Raw genomic sequence first — 27,122 nt, 5'->3', positions numbered from 1 at the left:
TTTAAAATAACATAAATCACCAACAAAGTTGAATTCCTTGCGTATGAATTTTTTTTTATTGAAAGTGATAAAACTTACTTCACTTCTCAAAAATTAATCTCATAACTTTCAATTATTAGAATACCTTAATTATTTCAGAAGGAAAAAAAAACATATATCAGATATGTCTCACACCATCTCACAACCCCTAATATTTTAGTTCTAAACCCACTATAGTCAATTAAAATAACATGGCAACATTTTTATTTAAAGGGGGACAACAAAAAGATAATACTTAATAAAAAAAATTAAAATTTCATGAGTTTAAGACATGTAAAAAATTTAATGTTTATATATATATATATATATAATATTGTCTTAAGTATAAGAATAATGTATATGAGAAAACAGAATAATTAGATTAATAAAACAATTTTTTTTATATTTTTTGAGATAGGAGAGGAGTAGCAAAAATAATTTTATATAACAATTTAAGTAAAACTTTTTAAAAAAATTGATGTTGACTATGCCACCCCTTGTTCTGATTCAAGCAAAATCTGTCGTTAATTTCTACTACTTTGGTGAGGAATTTTATTGCCCACGAAAATATACAAACAAAAAAGTCAGGTTTTTATAGTAAAATTTAAATTTTATAGAATTTTTATTTTATTCACTTATTTAATAGAAAAATATAGGAAACAACATAAATGAACATAAGAAAGCCATAACCTTTTAATTTTAAAAATATATTGTGAGTGAACCAGACCACAAGAAATACCATGTCACTGATGTTAGGGTGACCAAGTTTAAGGAAAATTAATAATAAAAAAAACCCCATATTATAAATTTTAAGAAATAAGAATATTTGTAGGAGTTATTCTTCAAAAGAATAATATTTTTAAGAGTTATTATTAAATAAGAGAGCTTTAGAATTTATTCTCACTCTAATCGACTCAAATGATTTATTTTAAAGTATACTTCTTAATTGTAATTTCAAATTTAATTTAATTTAAAAATTAACCCAAAAATCCTTTAAAAAAATTAAACAAAAAAATTCAATCATCTCAAACCATTCTCATTTTATCTTTATCTTATAATCTTAACTACTTATCTATTCTAATTTATTATTTTTATCTTTATGTTCAGATATTTTAGAAAGAACAAAACTGTTTTTGACTATCAAATCAAAGCATGAGAATAATTATTTAAGAGGGAGAAAAAAAATGTAGAGTATCTAACACAGGAATATGCCATTTTGGCCACAATTACCGCCACGATTGGGAAATGTCAATTGTGAATTTATTTAAATAGTTAAACTAAACCAACCGTCATAACATAGTGAATTAATAATATTCGAATTATTGTTAAAAGATCTGTTTCGACCAGAATTATATTTAAAGGAGGGTATTTAAAAACAAAAATGAAAAGTAGTATAAATATCAGAAGTTTGAATTTAACTTGCATGTCTAATCTATCTTAAATAGATAGTAACAGAAAGCTTTTTCACATTAGTATTATTTAAAATTGTGATGAAACTATCACCACCGAATTATTTTATTAGTATTTGTGATAAGAATAAGATAAAATTTTAAATAAATACTATACATTTAATTTACATCCAGATTAAATAAAAAAAGAAGGAAAAAGAAGAATTGAACAGGAAAGGAAATTTCGATCACATGGTACAATCACAATCATATAGAGAACAGAAAGGGTGAAGAAGGCACAAATTTTGGTAGCTTATAAAGTACAAATATAATAATAATAAGCAAGTAAGAGGTTATAATTACGATTTACGAAAACAAAAGAAGATTGAAATTAACACAAACAGAGCAACTGGCCAAAATCCGAAACTACGGAGGAAGTCACCGACACCCAAATAAGGGAAACTACGCGCACGCCCATTGGATAATTATTTTTTTAAAATATTATCATCAGTAAACACTTTTTGAACCACGTTTTTTAATTATTGAATGATATTTATTGTAGTTGCAATTTTTTTTATAGATTTAACTTTTTATTTAATGAGTTCTCATCTTGACTTTATGTTTTTAATAAATTTAAATCAATAATAAAATTATTAAAAAAATATACTATTATCATTCCTCTTATTTTAAAGCAAGCTCATAGTGATAGCTAAAATATAAAGAATAGATATTAACGCAAAGAAAATATATCATTTATCCAATCATAAATTGACAGTAAGATATATTTGTTGCAATAATTATTCTAGCAATTATTTTTTTATCATTATTCTAGCAATCATTGGTGCGTTGAGCATAAAAAATATATTTAAATATAGAGTTATTAATTAAATAAAATTCATGAAGAAGCAAAATGAATAATGTTAAATGAAACAGTATTGATTGAACTGTGGTCAAATCAAAACTGAAAACAACAATACATAATTATTAATTAATCAATTAAATGATGATATTAGTAAATTTGAAAGAGTTCTTTTTAATTTTAGTCGAAGAGAGTAAATTAGAAAGAGATAAATAAATAAATGATAAATGATAAAAGATAAATGAGAAAAGAGTAGTTAGAATTATCGTTGGCGCGTGCGTGTTGTTATATATAGAGGAAGTCAGCGAGACGCAAGTGGACGTGGGGGTTCTTCACTTCTCTTCTTCAATTCATTCTAGTTCTGGATTCCGACTCGCCGCATTGACTCGGTCCGGGTTGGGGTCGACTCAGTTCGGTTTTTCATTCTCTCGCGAATCTAATCTATAGGTAATTCTCATTCTAACAATGCTATTGCCGTTTCGCTTTTGCTCTGTTCTAAATTCTAATCAATCAATGCATGCACGTTCTTTCTGAATTCTGATTATTTAATAGCAACGTTCGTGCTCCTGATTTTTATTTTTTTTTTGGTTTGGAATTTTCGCTCTGATTTTGATTTCTGATGATAGATATTACAGTGTGTTACTCAGATCTGGTGCTGTGTGGAACGTAACTCCCTTTCTCTCTCTGTTGTTGTTGTTCTTTTTCCTTTCGTTTTGTGTTCAATTGATTTCTCTGTTCAGCAATTTCACTAAAATTTTCATGGATTTGTGAAATTTCTTATTGAACCTGATACAGAGGATTTGAATTATATGTCATAAAAAAAATAGAGTAATGTGGTGGAGTAAGGGTTTTTCATTTGCAAAAACGTTGGATAAACTATTCAGTTGCAAATATATGTCATGCAATAATGCTTGTTCAAACCAATTCATGTGATCTTATTGCAATCCTTTTTTTCATTTATGTCACGAATTTTACTTTTAACTCTTTTGTTTCATTTATTTTTGGCTTCAAATGTTGTTGACAGAGTAGCCAAATGCTCCCATTTGAAGTGTGTATTTGGTTCTCATACTGAATTAATGCAATGGTTTCACTTCAAAAGATTCTCAAGTGGATATTTTCTTTTAATGAAAATCTATATGTGAAAATTTCTCCCATTGAAAGAAGGAAATGGCCGCATACTTTAACTGCCATATAATACCAAATATTTTACCATGCACCTTGATTCGAGCGTATATTTGGCGCCATTTATGGAGCAGCTTGCATCAGACTTCAGCCACTTTGTCATTCTCATTAAAAACTTTAGCTGTGTATCGGTGGATTGTGTCGTTGTTTTTCATATATGGTCAAAACTTCCGTGTGTTTTTACGTTCAAGCTCTAGCTTATTTTTCACATAGTGACACGTAAATGGATCTGTGTCAGACTCAGAAGATTACTTGCTAGCTCAGGTTCAACTTACTTGCCAGTTGTTCATTTAGGTGTTATGCGCAAGTTTTTCTTTCTTTCCGGGTATTGATATTTATAGGACAAATTGGTAACTATGTGCTCATATTCCAGATTGTATTCTCTGTTTACGTATCTTGATCTACTTCTAATATATAAATTTACAGGAAAAGCTAAGGGCACATCACAATGAAGGCATTGATTCTGGTTGGGGGGTTTGGAACAAGGCTGAGGCCACTGACACTCAGTTTTCCTAAGCCTCTTGTTGATTTTGCTAACAAACCTATGATTCTGCATCAGGTAAAAAGCTATTTTAAGTCTTTTCTTTTTTGTGGAAGGTTTACATCTGTTATTTATAGAAATGAGTTAAGGATTTTTTTTCTTGTAGAATCCCTTTTCCATGCAGCATTTGATGCCCTCCCTTCTATTTAACAGAGATCTATCAATTTTTTTAGGGAAAAAAAATCTGATTTATATATTCTAGATATCTGATAAAAAATGAAAAAAGACATTGTGTGTGCATATAGCATGAGTATGTATCCTTTATTTCTATTTCCTTAATTTTACATAATTGTGTAGCCTACTGATTTACCTTTTAATTTGGCTTGTTTTTCAGATAGAGGCCCTTAAGGCCATTGGAGTTACTGAGGTGGTGCTAGCCATCAACTACCAACCAGAGGTAAAGATGTCTCTCCTTGCAACATTGTTTTAGTCAATGCTTAAAAATATTTATATGGCTAAAGTTTATTTATTTTTAATTTGGTGTAATACTTCCATACTGCAGGTTATGTTGAATTTCTTGAAGGATTTTGAAACAAAGCTCGGCATCAAGATCACATGTTCTCAGGAAACTGAACCATTGGGAACAGCAGGTCCTCTGGCTCTTGCCAGGGATAAGCTGATAGATGACTCTGGAGAACCCTTTTTTGTTCTCAACAGTGATGTTATCAGTGAGTATCCACTCAAAGAAATGATTGAATTCCATAAAAACCATGGAGGAGAGGCTTCCATAATGGTAACCAAGGTAATCGATTTGACAGAAACATAAAATCCCATTGCTGACATTTAAGACTATGCATACAAGTTGGAGAATCCAATATCATTTTTCATCTACTTGTGTAGGTTGACGAGCCATCAAAGTACGGCGTGGTTGTGATGGAAGAGAGCACAGGGCAGGTTGATAAATTTGTTGAAAAACCGAAATTGTTTGTTGGTAACAAAATCAATGCTGGAATTTACCTGCTGAACCCCTCTGTTTTGGATCGAATTGAACTGAGGCCCACTTCTATCGAGAAAGAGGTGTTTCCAAAGATTGCTTCCGAGAAAAAGCTATATGCAATGGTCCTGCCAGGATTTTGGATGGACATTGGACAACCGAGGGATTATATTGCTGGCCTGAGGCTTTACCTGGACTCATTGAGGAAGAAGTCATCTTCTAAGTTGGCCAGTGGCTCTCAAATTGTAGGGAATGTCATTGTGGATGAGACAGCCAAAATTGGCGAGGGATGCCTCATTGGACCTGATGTTGCTATTGGTCCTGGCTGCGTTATTGAGCAAGGTGTTAGACTCAAAAGCTGCACAATAATGCGTGGAGTCCGAGTTAAGAAGCATGCTTGTGTATCCAGCAGTATTGTTGGGTGGCATTCAACTGTTGGGCAATGGGCTCGAGTGGATAATATGACCATCCTTGGAGAAGATGTCCATGTATGTGATGAAATTTACAGCAATGGTGGTGTTGTTTTGCCGCACAAGGAGATCAAGTCAAATATTCTGAAGCCGGAGATTGTCATGTGAGTGAGGTCAATGATGTTCAAATTGGTACCATGTGGTGAGGAGGTAGAAAAATTATTGAGTCTGGAATATGTTTGTCCGTTTCATTTGGTTTTCCTTTTTACTTCATGGCATTTCTTTCCTTTCTATAAGTCAGTTTTTGGATTAGAATGAGTGACGCCATTGCATTGATGTATTTTCAGTGTGGTCGTTGTGTATTTTCAGTGTGTATAGAAATAAATTATTGTTTAGTTGTTTCTCGCCAGCCATTGCATCTCTCACTAACATGAAACTAAGGACGAATTTTAATCTACATCTTACTGGGGTAATCTAATATTGCTACAAATTTGACAATTAGGTTAGTTGTTAGGTCATTATCATAAACAGGTAGATTTCCATATTATGAATTGATATAAAAAGAATTCTATGTTATGGGGTCGAGCCAGTGAGGCCTACTTCTACTGGCAGAACATGTGACGGAGGGGTCATAACACAACAAAATTAGATATTTTCAACACTACGAAAACATCGTTGGAAATGATTGTAAGCATGGTGTATCAATGAATTCCTCGGAAAATTGTAGATAGACTCATCTTAACCATTGGAAAAAAAAAAAAAAAACTATTAGAAGTTTCGATTTTTATCCATTAGCTCGATTGGGATTGCAAGAGTGTTTTGTCGTAGAATTATTTATAGGAAAAAAACGGTGATAGTGAGATGTAGATTATTGGTTAGTTGTTTCTCGCCAGCCATTGCAGCATCTCTCACTAACATGAAACTAAGGACGTATTTTAATCTACTTACTGGGGTAATCTAGTATTGCTACAAATTTGACAATTAGGTTCGTTGTTAGGTCATTATCATAAAAAGAAGAAATCTAAGAATAAATCTACTTTTATTATAATATTCTTAGATTACTTCTTTTTCTAATAATACAACGAGTGAAATATATATTTCAATGTACATAGTTGCTCATTCTTGTTAACCAAAGTACCAAACAGATAAAATGCATTACATAAACAAGGGCCACACAAGATGTAAACTTGAGACTGGTAAATTTCCATAACTCAACTTACTTAAACTTTTTTTCCTAAATAATTATTATTTGCAACAATAATTTTCTCATGCGATAGTGGTACGTTTGCGCAACGCCTGGCTCAAAAATTTATGGAAAATTGCGTCTTTTTTATTTGTTTTTTTGGTTTTTGGTGCTAGTAGTAGTGGATAATTGCCTCTGAAGCTATGTCACATTAGAAGAACAGAAACTTTTGGTTGTACGGCCCTGCCTTTATTATTATTATTATTATTATTCAATGCCTTTATATTTGTCTATATTAGAAAATTTTCAACCCGGTGAATAGAGGTGGAGCATGATTTCATTATTGCAGCAATCTTTGGAGCTCACGACAGACGAAAATGCTACACATACATTTCCAACAATGACTTTCACAAAAAGAATACGAGGCGTTGCTTTATGAAAACTTAAAGTGACAGAAATAACAAAAGAGAAAATAATGGGTGATGAATGATGATTTAACTCAGGTTAGTACGTGACGCTTGGGCGCATAGTGAATTTATTTTTCAATTCACAAAAAAAAAGGTGAATTTATCTATCTAAAGGTTAATTATCTAGCCGATAATGGCGTTTAATTAATGGGTGGGTGGCTTAAGAACAATACCAAATCCAGATCCGTCAAAGATTTGATTATGACATCACAAGGATAATCGGGACAAATCAAACTTTTTTTTTTATATCCGTCACAGCTCACAGTACTTAATCTTGTAATATTAGATTTTCTTATAAAATAAAAATATTTGGCATCTACAGTTCTACACTGAATAACGTCACAAGAGTATATTTAAACCAATTTATATTATAATATACTCAACAGTATAAATCAAAATGTTATTTCTACTTTAATATCTTTTTAGTGTATAACAGACCCAAAAAATAGCTCCTGGAAGAAAGCATTTGGCAAAAAAAGAAAAAACACTAAAAGCTATCTAAACAAAACGTGTGGGGTTTAGCCTAGTTTTTTATCTTCTCTTTAAAAAAGAAAAGTTGAGCCAAACACATTTATAAAAAAACAAAAACTCTTGAAAATTAAAAATGATATTATAACAAGGGGAGGGATAGTTTTTAAAAAAAATAAATAAACTTTTAAAAATAAGCAAACCTTAACCTCTCTTCCTCTCATACCCCAAACTAATTGATTTGAAACAAAGAAACAAAGCTTTTGATTTTATAAGATTTCTAGCTAAGAATAAAACTCAAGAGGAAGGCCAGTAAAACCAGAACCCACATATTTCTTGGATGTATCATATTAGTGCACGTCAAAAAAATGTACGAGCAAGACGTATTAGAATGGACAATAACAACTGAATGTCACTCAATCAACTTTGTTGTGGTTAATCTCAGTTAATTACAGCTTAATAGATCACTGGTTCCTTCACAGAATACTATAAGAGAATCTTAAAATATATCCTAGAAGAAGAACCCAAATACACTACCGAGTGTTTGTCCAGAAAAACAAACTCTTAATAGGTCCACGAGAAAACAATCACACAATATCATAGATGCATGACCTTGTCATCCCATGCCATCTTTATAAGGACAAATCTAATTAACCACCACCCCTGAGCTCCCAAGATGCAGGGTTACCTTTTCCGCAATCAACTGAATTTCTTTCACCCTTTCCTGAACTAACCTCTGGAGTTGCTCTTCTTGATTAGCCTGATTGTCATCCATTTGCACACTACTAGCTTCGTTGGCTTCTGATCTGAACATGACAAATGACATCTCCTGATCAACATCACTTGGTACTTCAATAAGCTGCTTCCCAGACGTCCCAGAATCTTTCCCTAAGATATCATACTTAACACGGTTCAAAATAATACTAACAAAGTTCTCCGTGTTCTTGTCAACAGGATTAAGGCCAATGTAGATCAAAACCTCCCAACACTGGAGAAACTGCTGCTTGTTAATTTTCAGACTTTTCCTAACATCCTCAATTGCGCTGGGAGGTGGCAAAAGTCGAGGACAATTTGCTTTCTTTGATAACTTTCCTTGCTTCAGAAGTGAAACAGCTTTAGTAACTATATTCTGAATTGGGTAAAACTGAAGCAGGCGAAGTGAGTCAACACAAGTACGAACATGTTGGAAGTGATCTAATGGCTCTTCTACCGTGAAGTCAAAAACATTTTCAGATATAGCAACATCATATAGCACCTCTAGAAGGAATCGACCATAACCCTTGTGCTGGTAAGGAGGTAATACCAGTATCTGCCATCAACAGAAGTTCCAGTCAAAAGGTAGCAAAAAGAAGCACTTCAAAGAACTTTAAGAAAACATGTTAAAAGTTAAAACTGATTTAGAGAGTATAGCAGCATTTACTGAATGTCCGGCATATTACAAACCTGGCTTAGTCGTAATCGGGAATCATCAGGATAGTGATAAAATCGATAAACAGCAGTAAAACCAATCAACCTACATTGGATCTCTCCCTGCGGATCAGTTTTCTTCTGACACAAAACATACAGCTCCCACTGTGAATCAGTAACATCAATAGGACTGCTACCTACATAGCAAACAAGGTAAAAAAACAATAAGCTACAGCAGCATGCAATCAAAACATTGTGTAATAAGGGTACATAAAGTAGTAAAATAAGTGAAAATTACCATCAACGAGAAGTAGTGTGAGGGGTATTAGATGACTGTAAAGTTGTCCAGTAGTCATGTTGCCTGCCACCAAACGGACAACCTGGCAAAGAAGTTACACAAAAAAATGGCATTCATTTTCATCTTCCCCTAAAATATGCATATCAAGTATCACATACAAAGCGCATTAGGTAACTGGCTGACAAGATAATGTAAACCATACACAAATGTTAAATGCATGATTTCTCTGATGAACTTTCACAAAAGAACCATCTAAATTTAACAGCTGGAGATTTTGTGAAAATTACCAATAAAAATCACAAAAAAGTGGATGTTCACTTAACCACAAACATTCTAGCCTAATCTATTTGTGCCAAGAAGGGAGAAATTTTAATGACCAGACAAGCAAGTTTTCCAAAATAATAGCAGTATTATAAAACTATCATCAGCAATTCAGCATCACATAACATAAACATGAATACAGAGGAGAGCAATTCAATTGAAAATCCCTCTCCTTCATTGCATAGGGAAACAAAATATCACTGGAAAATTAACAAGACTGCAATAGAAAATTAGGAAACAACAGTTAACAATAAAAATGCTTGCTTTCAGATAATCATGGTAGATGCATCCAACTTGCACAGTGAACATCTGATCATTAACAGAGAAAATGCCAAGTATAGTTCATAACAGAGCAATTCTGACAGTTACTCTCTTTCAGTTTTTCCATGTCTCAAAACATTAATTTAATTAAATAATATCCCAAAACATAGAAAAATATGAGAAGCAACATGTATGTATTTCCCATAGAAAAAAAATTAAACTGGGCATTCACACTCAAGCAACCTAACTTTTACCTATAGTGCAATACATTGATCCTAAATGTAAATTATAACCTCAACAGTAGAAGTAGATGAATCTGTATGTGGATTATAATCAGAAATGTTCCCCTGGAAAGCTTTGTGCTTCAAAGCTTCTCCATTTGAGATGTTTGTTCTGCAAATCAATTAAAACAGTCATCCACAGTCGTTACAACTTTATAAATTGAATTTCAAGTAGCATACTAAAATGGAAAGGAACTGTGCATGGCAACTATATAGCTTTTGTTTAGAATGAAAAGAATAATAAACACTTAATACCTAACAAAGTCGTTATCCACCAAATATTTCTGAAGGAATTCATCCTTGCTATCAACAAGAGTCTCAGCAAAAATTGTCTGCACAAAATAATAAACCAAGTTACAATTTTGTGAGTAAAAGGTGTCAACATATGGTCACCCAGTAGATATTGATGCATACCTGAAGAGCAGATTTCAAATCTGTGACCCCTTTGCCTCGCTTAAACAATTGAGCAACACGTTCAAAAAAGTGTTAATGTGTGAAGCAAAACAAAAGAAAACTCTGAACAAATCAACAAGGTAAAAGAATAACATGCCTGTTACTTTTCCCATTAGTCTAAAGTCTAAATGAATTCAAAACTTACATCAGATGAACTCTGGAATGTAATATCAGCATATGCATAAAATGATATGCTGCTAACCCAGATGGTAATCTGCAAAAGAGAAGCAAAACAAGCTGAAAAAATAAGACATTGTACACCATTAAGCATTCAAATAGTTATTTTTAAACATGAATCTCCGGTTGTTAAAATGAATCCAACCTTCAAACCCTCATAGCCATAAATTTTCCCATCATCATCAAAAAAGCTATTCAGATCCACAGGATGAATGACAAAACTCTCTGGAGCATCGAATTCTTCCTTGCTTGAAACTGTACATAATAGCAGATATTATACAGATACTAAAATTAAAGTATGCATGCCAATTGCAAATCAGAACATACTGACAAGCAACTCAATGAAATAAGCAAGAAAACTAAATAGCAGAAAAGAACACTTAAACGAACTTGACCAGAAACTGATAGCAAGACCATGTCCTTAGCAAACTAAGCTTGAGAAAGCCTATTGCTAGGAAAAGAGCTGGAACATACTAGCTACTACTGCCAAAGAAATCTTGCTCACTGAGACAGTCCAATCTACGAGCTACATTAAAAAAGTGTCTACAGAACCCAATAATTCAAATATGAATTAAGTAGTCGTTACTAGTATAAACAAACAAGCATCAAGATAAGCAGGCATTACCATTATCATTACTATTTACATATCCCAATATCCTATGCCTCAGACCATGTTCTTATCAAACAACTAATACCTTTCTGGTTACGTTCAATGCTGACTAACAACACCACTCTCAACTCGTAAACCACAGATAATGAAACACAAGACCCCAAAAGAAAGGGAAAATAAAAAAACAAAAAAAAAAACTTAATCAAGTCATTACTGGAAAAATTATAAGGTCAGCAACCAATTTCCATAGAAACCACCACCCCCATCCCATACTCGAGTTGCATCGAAACCATCCAAATCAAGAACTACAAAGTAACATGACATAATTATCGCATATTTTAAGCATACCTAGATAGATTGTGATGCAGTCTTTGGCCTCAACTCCAGAATCTACAAAACGCGACCAAAATGTCCATACACGTCGCAGCACCATGAATTGAAGAATTCAACACAAAAATAAAAAAATCACGGCAAAATAAGTGAAACTCACCAACGCCTGAGAAACCAACACGGCGTCGTTTCTTGACTTCGTTGTCGGCATCGGAACTCGAACGCTGCTTCTGCCCCATTCGCTCCCAGCTTCTCTTCTCAGCTCAACTTAGTCTCAGTGGTAGTTAGGGTTTTCAGAGCGGGAAATCAAATTACGCGAAGAATTGAGGGCTTTCAAATAGGGCAAATTCCCGGGAATTACTCTGTGAGCCCAGTATGTTTCTTGTACACCTAACACCTTTTGTTTTTTTTCCAAAATTACCCCAAGACAAACTTACTATTCATAATTTGTAAGCTTGTGGATTTATAAAATATTTTGTAAAAAATTAAAAAAAATCCATAATTTGTACGTACATATAGATTAACAATCCGTATAGCAGATTATGAATCCACAAGTTTATGAATTACGAATCTGTAAGTTTATCACAGGTAATTTTGGAAAAAAAATGAAAAAGTGTTGAATGCACAAAGTAATTCTCCAAATTCCCGGTACCCCTTATGGGGTTGGACTATTAACAATGGGCCCAAATTTACATTTGGGCCTTGAGTTAGGTTATCGGTTTTGTTATATTATTTGCGGGGACTTGTTTTGGGTACCAGTCCAACTATTGATACACCCAGCATGTTTGGTGAAATGGCACAAATGCCCTTCGTCCTTTTTTTTAAAAGCTTTCAGAATTTCCCCCTCCTTGCCACTGCATTATTTCTGCGTAAAACTTGGGTTGCTTCTCCTCCGTCGCTTGTTCATTATCGTTGGTGTTTTCGTCGCACCACCGCCGCTCGTGCTGCCGCATTGTCATCACAATAAGTTTTTCATTTGATTAACCTTGCATTGCATTCATGGTAGGGAGAGTTGCGCATTCTCGAAGGGGATGATGGATCCGTATAGAGCATACGGATTGAGAATCCGTATGCTTTATACAGATCAGTAATCCGTATAAAGCATACAGATTACTAATCCATAAGAAGTAAGAAGTATACGGATTCACTCTTTTACGGATTTTCAATCCGTAAGTTCATTTAATTTTATGGATTACCAATTCGTAAAAATAAATTAACTTACAGATTACCAATTTACGAAATAAAATAATAAAAGCTTACCTCCACCGCCGACCAAACCAGCCACCACCACAACCACCACTTGCCGACCAACCACCAAAGATGACACAACAATGAACATCAAACTCGTCAATAACCTCTTAGGCAACGAATACAATAAACGAAAATGAAAACAATGGATGCAAAACCTCGATCGGACGCAAAATAAATAAGGATACGATATTTATAAGCTAGGGGTATAAATGGTATTTAAAACATTTTGCTAGGTGTACCAACAAATCTGCTGGTGTCCCAAGCAAAACCCGTATTTGTGTTGGAAATATTTCTCCTACGTCGTAAAACCTTTGTGTGTGTGCATGAAAATGGCATTCAACTCAATTCTAAGCAAGTTGTGTTCTTTTGTGAGGGTTATTGCTCTAGCGGGTCTATTGATAAAGAAGAACCACCTGGAATCGTTGGTTCGAGGTTTCACTTTTCTAACATGGCTTTTAATAAGAAACCAACCTTCGATTATCATCACAACATAAGTTCTTTCATTTGGATGCTCTGCCTAAACCGACTTGTTTAATGACACTATTTCTCTTCCTATCTCCATCACTGGAAGCAAGAAAGACGTGAAAAGTCAAGGCAAGAAAAGAAACAACAATCCCAAGCCTTATCTTACTTGATGAGATCAGATACATGAATCGCACATCTACACCAAGACAGGAAAAGAAGGAAGATTTGTCTAAGGATGAAGATATGTAAGGGGTCTTGTTTATTTTTGTTTTTATTTACTCTCTTGGTTTTTATTATAAAATTCCTACCTTAATTAGGTCTCATTTAGGTGGTTTTTGGTGCAATGTTATATAATTTATAAAAACCAAACTTAGTTTTTAAATATTGATTTTGTTTTCAGTTTTGAATAGGAGTGGTGATTCTTTCGTATTAACAAGAACATTTCCTGTTATTTTGGTATATTATATGACATTTGCTTACCTGTCCATTCATATAATACAAGCTTTAGTGCTTCTTTACTGAGTCAAAAGAAAGTTTGGAAATGGTTTTGTTCATGTGAATTCATTATCTTCACATGATACCACTGCGAGCTAACTCAACATGAAATGCGAGCTATTACAACTCAGACTATATGATTAAGTACCCCACATATTTGACAAGAATATTATAATTCCTGAACCTATTACAACTACAACAAGTATGGTATTTTGATTGTTAGAGTACAAGTGTGAGGTGAAGTACTACATCGGGTAAAAGTGAAAAAGTTAAGCACCATACAAGTGAGTAGAAGACCCATAAACCTGAGCCTTAAGGTTTTGGGTTAAAGTGTGAGTCAAGTACCCTTATGTGATTGCTCATGGCTCATTGGTGTAAATCTCCCTGGTGTTTACTCCCCTCGAATTCCCCAACAACTGGTATCAGAGTCGATGGTTCGACTTGGTGATCGACTCAGACGAGTAAGATGGCGACAATGGATCTTGGCCTTGGAGATCCCTTGTATCGAATGTCTTTCTAGCGGTGGGTCCAGGCAGCGTGTGGAAGAGACTCACACTTGAGGGGGAGATGCATAGTAGGATTCTAGGCACACAATACAAAACATAGGAAGTCTAGTTTGTAAATTTACAGATATGGGGAGTGTATTAAAAATATTGATTAATTAAAACAACTCTATGGCTTGATATTTTTCATTGTTAATCACTTTACTACTTTACTATTTTTTCAAAAGGTGAGGGAGAAAATTATGAGGGAGGAATGTCCCTTTACAATGGTAATCTAGAAAAATAAAAAGAAAAAAGAAGTGTATTAGTAAAGATGAAAAGTGGAAATAGCAATTGTCCTTCTAAATTATTGTCTAACCCTAACTCTATGCAGCTTGTAGACATTTTAGGTGGGGCCTAACAATTTTTTTAAAATTGATTTTTTTTTTAACTTTTCTCTTAAACTTAGGATTATGATATATAAGAAAAAGAGAGGTAGTGTTTTTTTTAATACTTTTATTATCATATTTATTTAAGCATTGTAAATAAAATATTGTTTCATATAACAAGGACAAGAGGTAATATATGATATATAAGAAAAGAGAGATTGAGAAAAAAATGTATTATGTATTGAAATTAGAGTGAGAAAGTGATGTAAAACTATTTTTTCCTCAAAAACAAACAAAATTACATATAGTAAAGTAGTAAAGTGATTAACAATGAAAAATATCAAGCCATAGAATTGTTTTAATTAATCAATGTTTTTAAAATAGGACGGATCATTAAAATTTTCATATTAGTTAAAAAAATAATTAGTGTAATTATTTTTAATATGATTTTTTTTATATATTATAAAGTTTCATTCTCATTATGAATAAATTAGGATGCGATTGTTAAGCTCTCTATTTTTTCTCGGTTGATGATTTTTTTACCCTTTCTAGAAATTCAAGACTAATAATTACTATTATAATTATTTTGTATTGTCATATTTATTTTAGTGTAATAAATAAAAAACAATGGAGTTTTATTTTACTATTATATTTAGAGAGAAAAAAATCAAAAAATAAATAGTGCGATTATTAGATGCATTCTCATCAAAATTAGAATAGAAGATTTAGGCAATCCGAACCAAACTAAAGCAAGCTTGATCCATGCCTAATTATGACCGAATAAGGCTAAAAAGGCCAACCTTGTGCATACAAAGAGACATTGACGACAAGAAGCCGGAACCAATGTTGACAAATGTTGAAGTGATGAGTGGATCAACTTTGTACATACAAAGAGATCTCAAAATTTTGAATGTGCAAATCAAAATCCTCCATAGTATAATCAACCTCTACTCTCCCAATCCCAAACTCTATATTCAACCTCTTTCTCCTTACCATTGAATTAGCAGAGCGTCACTTAAGAGTTGATGAAACATGAGAGAGAGTGTGGTTTGTACAAACTGTTAGGTGTGTTGTTCATGGAAGAACACAATGAGAAGGGGTGTGGCTTACACGTTCCTGAAAAAGGACAAGAGTAAGTTGTAGGAAAAAAAGGATAAAATATATTTTTGCATTCTCATAATAAAAATTTTAGTATGTTTTTTGTCTTTAAAAAATTGAAATAAATTGAAATGTATTATTTTTTATCCGGAGCAAGGATTAGATATAGAAATTTATATTGATTATTTTTTTATATCAATTATATGTATAATCGATATAAAAAAGTTATTATCATAGATTCATATTTACCTAAACATGCATTTGGGTTAAAAAAAATAATATATTTCAATTTTGTGAGAACAAAAAATGTGTTAAAAATTTTGCAAGATAAATTTCAGACATTCTCATATTTACAAAGATGAAAGATATATTTTAGCAAAAAATAAGTTAAAGGAGATTATATTTAACAGTTGAACGAGGTTTATTTAACATTTGCCTTTCATGGTATCCCTCGTTGGGCTCAACCAAGAACAATGGGCCCAGATTAACAGCTGGGCCTTAAGACAGGTCATGTTATATAACGTTCAATGTTTGGAAAAATTTCCCTAAACACGGACATCGTAAAACCCTAGTAAAACCCTCGCGTGCTTGGAAATGGCGTTTAACTCAATTCTTCGCAAGTCGGGTTCTTTTGCGAGGGCTCTTGCTGTCGCGGGTCAATTGACGAAGAATAGCAACCTGGGTCATCGCTCTCTACACTTCACCGCCATCAACCAGCACCAGCACAAGGATTCGTTTGTTCCAAGGTTCCACTTTTCTTCTGTAGCTTCCAAGAAGAAACCAACCTCCGATGAGAACCTTCTCCGGGTCATCGAATCCGAAATCGAATGCGCCCAGGAGACCGATGATCACAACGCAGTAAGTTCCATTTTTTCTCTTTTCAATTCATATAATGATGATTGCTTGTTCTTTATTCTAATAGAACAAGTATTTTACTTACTGAAAATTGAATTGGTTGATAGGCTGAAGAGGTTCCGGGTAATTTTCCGTTTAAGATAATTGATAGTCCCGGACAACAGACTATAATGCTCGAGAGAACGTACCAAGACGAGGAAATTAAGGTGGAGGTTCACATGCCGGATTTGGTCACTGGGGAAGAAAATGACGATGATAATGATAATCAGAGTGAAAGAACTGCTCAGTCAAGTATTCCACTTTCAATCAGTGTTCATAAGAAGGATGGACCCTATCTAGAGTTTAATTGCGTGGGTTACCCTGATGAGATTGTTATTGACGGCTTGTCGGTTAAGAATCCTGATCTCACTGAGGATCAAGTTGCTTATGAGGGACCAGACTTCCAGTATGTTCTTTTTTTCTGCAACTATTTAGAAAGAGTTTGCAATTTAGTTGTTGTTGTTGTTGTGTTGTGGTGAGGTCTTGTTTGTTTGACTGAACTTCTTTTGTTTCAATGTTTTCTGCAGGACCTTGGATGAGAATCTGCAGAAGTCCTTCCATAAGTATTTAGAAATCAGAGGAATCAAGCCTAGCACAACCAATTTCTTGCATGAGTACATGATCAACAAGGACAGTAAAGAGTACTTGGTATGGTTGAACAAGCTCAAGAGCTTCGTGCAAGCATGAGCCTTCACGTCTCTTTTATGTGCTTACTGTCGTCATTTGAAGAAAAGCATGAATGTTGCTGAGTTTTTGTTTAATCACATGCTGTACATTCGAAGGAAAAGATACCAAGGAGATTTTACTGGTTTAGCTGTAGCTCCTATTGGTTATGGAAGGTAGATTATGCCTGAAAATGTTTGGTTAATTTGATGGACAAAATTTAGATACAATAATTTAAATGCTATTACCAGTGCTGTACTCCAATTAAAGTTGATTTTACCAAATTTATCTATTCGCCTTCCCAGGGATGCTTTGTTAAGAAACTTTTCGCTGGGATATACGTGTTTGATATTTGGCTAAAAGCATGTATTGGATGCATGTCTTAAACCTCTCTTATTTTCCATTGAGTAAATTGCTGTCTTTCTTCATTTAGAAACGTGCCAATTCTCACTTCTCAGGTTGGTAAATAGCCGATCCAGTGTTGTTAAATGGCAGCGCTGTGATCGCCATGTTCATATGCAATAGGCAATTTGTGAAGGGAGGCTCGCTAATGCAGTGTTGTTATATTGACCTCCACTGTCCACATAATACAGCTGGACTTTCTAATTAATATAAAACACAATCAGCTACCTGCGAGACCACCTTTAACAGAACACACTTTCAACGACAGATCACATCTAAAGGCCCCCAAAACTCTCGCACGCAGCAGGACCCTTGGCACTTTCGCATGCTAGAAGTCACCAACTACTTAAGTCTTTTAATCAATTCCAACCTGGAATGGTAGGGGCTACCACTTCCCCTTCTGTGGGAAAAATACAACATTGTGCATAAAAAAAATTAACATCTCAAAAACTGAAACTATAAATATTCAATTGTCGTTAACAAAGCAATAAATGGATTCCATTGCTGACACTTAACATTTTGTGTTTTCCTAGAGGTGGTGCTTTATTCGTAAACGGATGCGCTAAATAACAAATTCAATCACAAACTGTCATTGTTGACGTAAAAAATTCTTGAAGGAAAGGAACCATCAGATGATACAAATGACCCTATTTTATTAAATTGTACAATTTTATACCGTTCTCAACTGTCAAAACAAATGAAAAAGGCTACAAAAGGAAGTAAAGCAGTTAGACCATTCAAATTAAGCTGCAAGGTCTTTGTGGGTATAGACAATCCCTTTATCACCATCTACTACTTGTCCACTTCCTTTTAGTATCCTGCATTTGCAAAAGGCATAAGACAATGAGTAAAACACAAAGGAAATGCCACATACAACTCGGGGGTTTTATTATAAAATGTCATTATGATTATATTATTAATCATACGTGGGTTAGGACTGTGATGTAGACTCTAGAGCAGTCTTACGAAATAATTCCATTAAAATAAAGCAGTGTCATAGATTGGCTACTTTCCTTGATGTGTAGCAGCAAGTTATTGATATTTAAGATGTACAGTGTACACTATCCGTGACAACGGACAAATGAAGGACCGAAAATTTAATATCAGCAAAATGACCATGAGTTCATACCATCTTGTTGTTAACAATCCCTCAACACCTACTGGACCTCGAGCATGAATCCTGCTCGTACTAATTCCAACCTATTCAACCAGAAGGGAATTACATAATAAATCAACAACCTTAATGCAATAGATTGATAATAAAATGCAACCAATATTATACCTCTGCGCCCAGTCCAAATCGTGCCCCATCACTAAATCTGGTGCTTGCATTGTGAAAAACAGCAGCACTGCCAATACAAGAGGAACAATATTTATATAAATGCCATTGTACTTATGTGTTGATATCTTTTTGAAAAGCAGTTAATAGTTTAAAGGAAATGTTTGTTTAGTGTTTACTAATTAGCAACTTTGTCAAAGACCAACTAAATTTACACACAATAATGAGACGCTACAAAGTAGAGAATTGAGTGAAACATCTTTTTATTTTATTTCCCTTGATTTTTTTTTCATTAAATAAAAAGAAGCATGATATTTCAAATATTACCTGTCTACTTGGCGTAGAAACACATTAGCAACTTCTTTATCTTCTGCAATGATGGAATCAGTGTGTGCACTGCCATAAAAGAAAAGAGAAGATATGACACTTTTCCACCTAAGTTCACTACACTAACATAGATGTCAATTGAAATGGAGAAGAGCAAAGAAGACAAATGAAAGCAAAATATATTTCAACATGTTTCCTATCGAGAAGAAAACAGTGACATGCCTTCCATAAAGATTTATATGTTCAATAGCTGCATACACGTCATCCACAATTTCAACAGTGCAAGCCAGCGAACTGTACTCATGATGAAATGAATGTGCTTGTGGAATATTTAACAGAGAACTTGCCCTTGGTCCTCCATATAATTTAACACCTGCATAAATTTACATAATTTAATCATTCCAAAAACCATAAAAGAAAATGCTTTAAAATTGGTATGGTGCCTCATTCGACTCCCCATTACATAAGTTTTTATGTTAAAAAAATGATGCCAATCAGACAATTATGTAAACTGAAGTCCATAAAATGACAACTGACAACCTCAGAGTTGCCTTTCATTTCCAAGTTAACTAAAAGATCGTTTCAATTGCTTAAATATTTTTTAATCGAAAAAAATAAAAATAGCTAACACTGTTTAGATATTAAGTCTTAATCAATGTTTACAATTCGATGTCACTAATATCTTTTTGAAACATGATAGTTTGTGTTAAACAGGAAATGCTCATTTTAGAAATATTCACAAGTTAGATAATATGTAGCCAAACTCAAAACCATTAAACAGCAGATATTTAAGCTTATAATATTCACAGTAGGATTTGTCCACAATAACTTGGATTCAGAACTAGCTCTGCAATATAACTGTAAGTAATAAATGACTCTGGAAGATATCACTAGCACTGTGAAAATCAAACTGCATTGATGTTTATCTTCTCATCATAACTTGCGAAAGAGAATTCAAGAAAGAGTAGTGCTAGCAAAACACTTTCTAACACACTCTTTTAAACACATTTTTAATTTTGGTTGACATTTATTGAAAATCATGAAATTAAGTAAAACTCATTAAATAGAAAGTGAGACCCAAATCATTTAGTGAGTCCTAATAAACTTCAACCAGTGTTAGTTTTCCTAATCTGTTCAATTTACAAAATTCACTTTTGTTATGTGTTACAAGAACATGCAGTCTATGTAGTTGAAAAAAAATACAGAATAAGAGGGAATGATGGTTATAAATCATACCTTCAGTTCGTAGGTCAACAACAATATCATTTAGCCAACCTTTCTCTATCAAATCCTTGTGGATAAGAAGTGTTTCCTAAAAGTTGGAATTTAAAAACAGAAGTTATGTACATCAGACATTGCTGGCTTTACCAATCTTGTAGAGTCATTGAGTACATTTAGTTTACCATGGCATTGCAGGCTGCTGGATAATCTAATTTTGCATCAAGTACAATCCCCCTCGCCATCTCCACATTAGCAGACTTATCAACATAGACATGGCAAACTCCATCTGGATTAGTAATAGCGCAGACTATTAGTCCAAAAAAAGAAATACAGTAATATCAAGCACAGATTATATATTATATTAAAGGTTTAATTACATTTTTGGTCCATTTAGGTTGGAACGTGAGTGATTTTGATCTCTTAAATTTTGTTCAAACCAATTGTGTCATAATTTTGAAATTAAACAAAATTGCATTGTCATAAAAAAGGCTTCTCCTAGAACCTTCAAATTATTATTTTATATCCAAATATTTAGGGATTTATGATGGATTTGAGGTAGATAGTTTTGAAAGTTTAAAATTCCGACATTTATTAAAAAATTTGATATTATTTGAAGGGTTTTATAGGATATAAGATTATGGTCTTAGGTTGAAAAAAATTAGCAGAAGGACCAAATTTGCTTAATTTAAAAAATAAAGGTACTTAATTGACTTGAAAAAAACTTGAGGAATCAAAATCACACAGTCCAAATTAAATAGAGTAAAAATTTATGCCTATATTTAAACATAAGCATAATAGTCTTACCAGCGTGACCTAAAACAGGAATTTTAGTGGAACTCTTGATTTGAGAAACAAGTTTGTTGCTGCCTCTTGGAATCACCAGATCAATTACGTCATCCAGCTGAAATTTAAGTATTTAAAGGTGGCCAATGCTTAAAGTGAACAGGCTTATGAAATTGAAATTAAGCTCCACTGATTAGTTCACCTTAAGTAGCTCAGGGATTTCTTCCCTTGAGGTCACAAGTCCTATAAGTTTTCCACCAACAGTATCTGGTATGGCCTCAGTAATTACCTGCATCTCAGAGATACAGCATCATCCCCATAAATATTTTATTAATGGCAACTGTGAAACAAAATAAAATTGAAACTGGAAATAGTTCAGAAATAAATTTATTTGAAACCAAACTTTGTGCAAAATTGCATTTGACCGCTTAGCTTCTTTGCCACCTTTCAAGAGAAGCCCATTCCCACTTCGGATTGCCAGCGAAGCTATCTGTTCAGATGATAAGAAGCTACCACTTAAAATGTTGATAAACAGCATATAATACAGATAATCAATCAAACAGCTTTAGGCTCATAAGGTTCATTCATACCATAACATAAATCTATTTACAGATCAATAGTGATTAGCAGTACAACTTTATATTCATTTAATAAATTACAAACATATGCATACCATTCTTACAGGTTAAAAGGAAACATGCATAAATTTAAAAAAGAAAAAGGAAAGGAAAACATAAGTAAAAAAAAAATGATGCTCCTCAAGGATGGGAACAAAATGAAATGAGAAATATCTGACAGCAGCATACCACCATGTCACAATACATTAGCATAGAAAAACAACATCATCAGTGGCATGGAAGTATTGGCTATCAAAAATTATATTCATCAGGTTAAAAAGAATCAGTACAGTCAATGAGACAACAGTTTCAAGATTATGGAAAATTGCATGCCAGGAACAAAATTTAACTGGTAAATAGGAAGCGAAACAAAATTCAAAAAGCTCATGTGTCTATACAATAAAATATTCCACTTTTTTGCTTCTATTGCCCAAGTGGAGGCACACAGGGTTCTTTCAACTCTTACTTTTACTGCTAAGGACCATATAAATCGTAGTTAAATTTTCATACCCATGATATCATCTAGCTCATTTGAAAACTCACTCATCTGGTAGCCTTTAAACAGATTTTCCCTAACGCCTTTAGAGGTTAATACTGCAAACCGCAGTAAACAAGGATAACAAATGAATATAAAAGCTGAACACTAAGTACAAAATTAAATGAAGAGCGAATGTTTTTCCTTTGGGGAAAAAATTCTGCAGTACTTAACAAAGTTTAAACAAAGGGTGAAAAGAGAAAGAGAAAATTTGAAAAAGGCTTTCACCTGTACAAGAGCATCAGGGCGTGACTCAAAAACAATAAGGAGCACTCCCAAAGGAGATGATGTCTTCTCTAAAATTAGCCCATCTGAAAGCTAAATAAAAGGGTAGCTGTCAGAAACACTACAGATCAATATTTTGTAAAAAAAGATTTGGTGCAATTATGAGTGTCCATGAGAAATTTGTTCATAATTAAAAACACCACAGAAAAATGCAACAGTTACACTAAATTAATTTGCCTTCCACAAGATCATGAATAACACAAATCTATCTTATGTACTATTAAGATGTAAAATTGGAATATGATGTTAATACTATGCAGAAAAGAAGCTGATTAAACTCATAAAGTGACCTTGGCAACTGTTGTTTTGCAACTATCATGATCCAAAATATATATTTCCAGATCAACTTCCCATTACCTCAGTTCGTTTTAATACTTGACCAATTGGATCTTCCATGTTGGCGATAATTCGCACGTTGTTTGCAAGGCTTGCAATCTGTCAGTTATCATAGTTTAACATCATAAACTCTTCAGTTTGTTAAAATATGGACAATTTCTTCTAGAAGTTAACTTTCTTGCCTTCCCAGGTTTTAAAGCTAGCCTAGCCACCAAGGAATTTTCATATCCTGCTTGTTGTGCCACAGCAACATCAGCTTCATTTTCAGTCCTGATTATTTTTTCATTAGCTTCCAGATCATCAGCTATTTTAAGTAAAATTTGTTTCCTTTCTTCTGAAGATATGGCCTGCAAAGTAAAATTAAGATATTAGGATTGCTTCACTAACATCTCAGTAATATATCTATGATCTGTCAGACATTTTGTAAATGTGAAGATAGAAAAGATACCTGGAGCCTTCTGGAACATTCCCTGGCTGCAACTGCCATCTCACGAGCATCGACCTCTTTTACTTGGACCCACTCATGTGCATCTTTATGGAAGAGAGTTCCTATACGTTGTCCTTGGAGAACATTAATAATATTCTCAGCTGCAAAACCGCTGTAAGGAGAAAAAAATGAGATAGAAGCAAGGATAAACCAACTTGTAAAGATGATAGTCAGTGTACTTATAACACACTTGATTTCATAGGGTTCTTGGGGTAGAACAACAAATGAAAAAGAAAAGGAGGGGTTTCACAAGTGATTCTCTCATTCTCTATGTGGGCATGTACACACATTTTCATTTAAATTTATGAACTTGAAACATGTGGTGGACAAAAGACAAGAAAAGAGGAAATTGGAAGAATAAGGAGTAAAGAAACAGGTAAGTGCAAACAATTTAAACAATTTTTTTTTTAGTTTCCAAAATTGCTTGTGGTTTAACAAAACAGTCTGTTAAGATGTCGAGGCCTAACTAACCTATTTCTAATTGAAAACAGCACTGATAAGAAATGGTTTATTAAAACCTAAATACAGTAGAGTAATAATTTTTCTCGGTAATATAGTATAATAGTGCACCTGGTAATAACAACAGGAATGCCGGCATCAGCTGCATGAACAGCAGCTTTTACTTTGGCAGTCATTCCACCTCTTCCCACTCTAGACTTGTCACCAAAAGTAATTTCATTCTGATGCTTCTCCTTAATATATGTATGAATAAGCTTTGAATGTGGGTCACTTGGAGGGCCACTATAAAGACCTTCTACATCACTCAACAAAACAAGAAGATCGGCTTTTAACTCCAAGGCCAACAGAGCAGATAAACTATCATTATCCCAAAATATACCAGAAGAATCCTGCACATAAAATACGTTAATGACACTTGATGTACTTGAATAGATAGAAATGGAAACAATAAAGCAAGTATTCCAGGTAGCAATTCCAAACTAAACATTCAAGCTGAAAAACAAAAAGTTCAAGTGAAAAATGTTGACCTCCAAACAAACAAATAAAATCCGTTGAAGAAGGAAAAAAATGAGTCTTATTTTTCCTTACAGAAATTGCTAATCCCTCTCTTGTAATACACACATCTAGAAAAACAATTCATTATGCCTACTCTCATGATAAAAATAATCTTATCTGATTAACAAATACTCTTATTTCATAAATGATTAACTAAACTGTAGAATTGCACCAATACATCTACTAGTATATTTATTATTTCTTGAGAGTGTTATCGGAAAAAAGTAATCAATCAATACTTTCTTGATATTTTAAAGTAACAAATAATTTGAGACAAACAAAAAAGTGACAAATAAAATGAGACCGATGGAATATAAGGCAGACAAAACCTCGGATACAGAATCAACAGCATTTGGATCATATCATGTCACCTACAAAGAACACATTTAAACTGGTAGGTTCCGCGAACAAAATCAGGGAAGCGGAGTAACAAACCTCATAGGGAGCCTTCCTAGTACTGACAGCATCGTTCTCATTGAACACCGGAATAACCTTAAGCGATAACAACGATTTCACGGTCTCAGTAAGTTGCTTCCTGAAATCCTCATCTCGAAAATCGTTATCCGTCACAAGAAGCTGAGCAGACGTCACATCGAGCTGAAACCGCGAAACGAAAAATTAAAATTACCGCAAGTGCAGTTCAAGGAAAATGAATATAGCACAAAACTTAGAAGACTTTTAGTTAGCGTTATTCCTATATTAGAATTAGCGATGTAAAACTCTAATTCCGATTCAAAAACATTATCTACAAAACTGAATCTAAATTTTGATTTTCATGAATGTAATAGTAATTACAATTTATAAGTGGTTTCTTACCTGAGTGAAGAGAATATCATAGAGAGCCATGAGACTGTTCTGCCCGACGGCGGCGCATGCCTTGCCGTCGAGTTCGAGTTGGGGTTTTTGAAGGTCGGCGAAGCTACTGTTGATCAATTTGCGGTAGCGGAGTCGTTGGCGGCCGATGCCGACGGCGCCGGAGGAGACAAGAATAATGTCGTATCCGAGAGAGTTGAGTTGCTTAATCTGCTCGCAGAGAGCGCCTAATCTTCCGACCGCTAACCTTCCCTCTTCGCGAGTCACCACGGCGGTGCCGACCTTGATGACCACGCGCTTCACGTCCTTCATGAAGCTCCGAGAACGGTCCGCCATGGCTGCGTGCTGATTCTACAGTAGACCTGCGAATGCGAATGGAATCAAAGTGGATAGCGCCGCCGAATCATTACCTGCCCCGTTGCTCTCTTTCACCTTCGTGGCAAATCGCTCCTTAATGTAGTACTATGAAATCATGTAAAAAAAATACTACAAAATTATAATTATAAATATGTAAATTATTTTATCATTATATAATTGGTATAGAGTATTTATTAATCTTATTGATGATTAATTTTTGTTGGAAACCACCTTTTCTTCCTTAATTTTGTTGTTCAATTTTAACAAAATTTAATATAGATAATTTTATTAATATATAAATATAATTTAACGGTCAGATCAATCAAATTATATTTTATATAAATTATGAAAATGATATTATATTTATCAAAATTATCAATGTAATTTGATTTTTTTTTCTCTCTATATATAACTATAATTTTTGTCATGCATTTATTAAATTTAACTTAATTGGTTGAATATTATGTGATTCAAATAATTTAATAATATGCATGAATTATTATAAATTTCTCTTAGTCATAGTCATATACTAAATTAAGAATTTAATATTATTATTTTAGTTTATGTCACAATGTTAGTGTTTAAAACAATAATTGATTTTTATGACAAAAAATTACTCATCAAGGTTGACTTATAATAATAATTTTTTTTTGATAATTTATATAATATTTTAGGTTTAAATTTTGTTGAGGTTGACCTTATTGTACACAATAAAATTAGTATAAAATTTTGAATGATATGGTTCAATCATATTGATAGTATAATTTTTAAAATAATTATTTTAAAAATCAATAAATTTACTTAAATTAACCATTTCCTCTTAAAATAATATTATTTTAAAAATAATAATATGCTTTTGTTAATTTTGCATGACAAATAAAAATGAGCTATTATTTTTTGAATAAGAACTTTGTGGAACACGTGATACGTCAATTGAAATTTTGAATGCATGTGGATTTTCTGCAACTGTGTAGCCCTCTTGGGCAAAAATATTCTCCATTTAAATAGTTTGTACTTTGTAACCCTCACGTTGTCCTGCAACCAAAGTTGGAAAACTCAAATCAACAAAATTTTAAAAATGATTAATTAATTAATTTACGCTCCAGCTGGTTTTATCGCTGTATTCCTAATTTTTTATAAGCCTATCACCTAACTGTGTCTGTGTCTAGAGTTAGGTATCAGTTGACTTGCATCATTGCATGTTCTTGGTTAAATTACTAATACATTTTTTCTAAAGTTAATTTAATTTCATTATTTGTAAAAAGTTTAGTATAATCACAAAACTTTTTATACTCCTATTTGTAAAAGGAGTAATTAATATGTCAAACATTTTTTTTACTT

The 27,122-nt window shown here is 33.3% G+C and overlaps 4 protein-coding genes across 4 annotated transcripts; 2 read left to right on the top strand and 2 right to left on the bottom strand.

The window, feature by feature from the left end:
• The first annotated feature begins 2,557 nt into the window (after positions 1-2,557).
• LOC114384850 (mannose-1-phosphate guanylyltransferase 1-like) lies at positions 2,558-5,741 on the top strand. Its single transcript, XM_028344665.1, has 5 exons — positions 2,558-2,712; positions 3,874-4,006; positions 4,323-4,385; positions 4,491-4,730; positions 4,829-5,741. The coding sequence occupies exons 2-5, from the start codon at positions 3,896-3,898 to the stop codon at positions 5,498-5,500; spliced, it is 1,086 nt and encodes a 361-aa protein (XP_028200466.1). The 5' UTR covers positions 2,558-2,712; positions 3,874-3,895; the 3' UTR covers positions 5,501-5,741.
• A 2,101-nt stretch (positions 5,742-7,842) lies between these two features.
• Positions 7,843-11,960, bottom strand: LOC114385389 (histone acetyltransferase type B catalytic subunit-like). The gene is made up of 10 exons (XM_028345445.1): positions 11,749-11,960; positions 11,607-11,648; positions 10,794-10,903; positions 10,617-10,685; positions 10,433-10,471; positions 10,274-10,350; positions 10,031-10,130; positions 9,156-9,237; positions 8,894-9,054; positions 7,843-8,759 (listed from the first exon to the last, which is right to left on the bottom strand). Exons 1-10 carry the CDS (start codon positions 11,825-11,827, stop codon positions 8,097-8,099), a joined length of 1,422 nt encoding a protein of 473 aa, XP_028201246.1. The 5' UTR covers positions 11,828-11,960; the 3' UTR covers positions 7,843-8,096.
• A 4,344-nt stretch (positions 11,961-16,304) lies between these two features.
• On the top strand, positions 16,305-17,753 carry LOC114384415 (uncharacterized protein At2g39795, mitochondrial-like). Its single transcript, XM_028344082.1, has 3 exons — positions 16,305-16,626; positions 16,731-17,068; positions 17,190-17,753. The coding sequence occupies exons 1-3, from the start codon at positions 16,363-16,365 to the stop codon at positions 17,347-17,349; spliced, it is 762 nt and encodes a 253-aa protein (XP_028199883.1). The 5' UTR covers positions 16,305-16,362; the 3' UTR covers positions 17,350-17,753.
• A 444-nt stretch (positions 17,754-18,197) lies between these two features.
• LOC114384414 (delta-1-pyrroline-5-carboxylate synthase-like) lies at positions 18,198-25,872 on the bottom strand. Its single transcript, XM_028344081.1, has 17 exons — positions 25,428-25,872; positions 25,047-25,208; positions 24,168-24,445; positions 23,559-23,709; positions 23,293-23,457; positions 23,132-23,209; positions 22,718-22,807; positions 21,741-21,827; positions 21,540-21,626; positions 21,359-21,455; positions 20,737-20,840; positions 20,570-20,645; positions 19,556-19,706; positions 19,334-19,402; positions 19,010-19,076; positions 18,857-18,927; positions 18,198-18,545 (listed from the first exon to the last, which is right to left on the bottom strand). The coding sequence occupies exons 1-17, from the start codon at positions 25,758-25,760 to the stop codon at positions 18,470-18,472; spliced, it is 2,142 nt and encodes a 713-aa protein (XP_028199882.1). The 5' UTR covers positions 25,761-25,872; the 3' UTR covers positions 18,198-18,469.
• Positions 25,873-27,122: the final 1,250 nt, after the last annotated feature.

This window comes from Glycine soja, chromosome 14 (assembly GCF_004193775.1).
Source record: "Glycine soja cultivar W05 chromosome 14, ASM419377v2, whole genome shotgun sequence".
In the NCBI taxonomy this organism is placed as follows: domain Eukaryota; kingdom Viridiplantae; phylum Streptophyta; class Magnoliopsida; order Fabales; family Fabaceae; genus Glycine; species Glycine soja.
This window is presented reverse-complemented; position numbering and strand designations above follow the sequence as displayed.

Coding starts and splice junctions, on each gene's coding strand:
- LOC114384850 (XM_028344665.1), top strand. CDS start 3,896: ATGAAGGCATTGATTCTGGTTGGGGGGTTTGGAACAAGGCTGAGGCCA. Junction 4,007..4,322: donor AACCTATGATTCTGCATCAG/GTAAAAAGCTAT, acceptor CTTGTTTTTCAG/ATAGAGGCCCTTAAGGCCAT. Junction 4,386..4,490: donor CCATCAACTACCAACCAGAG/GTAAAGATGTCT, acceptor TCCATACTGCAG/GTTATGTTGAATTTCTTGAA.
- LOC114385389 (XM_028345445.1), bottom strand. CDS start 11,827: ATGGGGCAGAAGCAGCGTTCGAGTTCCGATGCCGACAACGAAGTCAAG. Junction 11,649..11,748: donor TGTTGGTTTCTCAGGCGTTG/GTGAGTTTCACT, acceptor CGCGTTTTGTAG/ATTCTGGAGTTGAGGCCAAA. Junction 8,760..8,893: donor CCCGATTACGACTAAGCCAG/GTTTGTAATATG, acceptor TGTTGATGGCAG/ATACTGGTATTACCTCCTTA.
- LOC114384415 (XM_028344082.1), top strand. CDS start 16,363: ATGGCGTTTAACTCAATTCTTCGCAAGTCGGGTTCTTTTGCGAGGGCT. Junction 16,627..16,730: donor AGACCGATGATCACAACGCA/GTAAGTTCCATT, acceptor ATTGGTTGATAG/GCTGAAGAGGTTCCGGGTAA. Junction 17,069..17,189: donor TATGAGGGACCAGACTTCCA/GTATGTTCTTTT, acceptor TGTTTTCTGCAG/GACCTTGGATGAGAATCTGC.
- LOC114384414 (XM_028344081.1), bottom strand. CDS start 25,760: ATGGCGGACCGTTCTCGGAGCTTCATGAAGGACGTGAAGCGCGTGGTC. Junction 21,828..22,717: donor GCCCTGATGCTCTTGTACAG/GTGAAAGCCTTT, acceptor TCATCTGAACAG/ATAGCTTCGCTGGCAATCCG. Junction 20,841..21,358: donor TCCTGTTTTAGGTCACGCTG/GTAAGACTATTA, acceptor TTACTAATCCAG/ATGGAGTTTGCCATGTCTAT.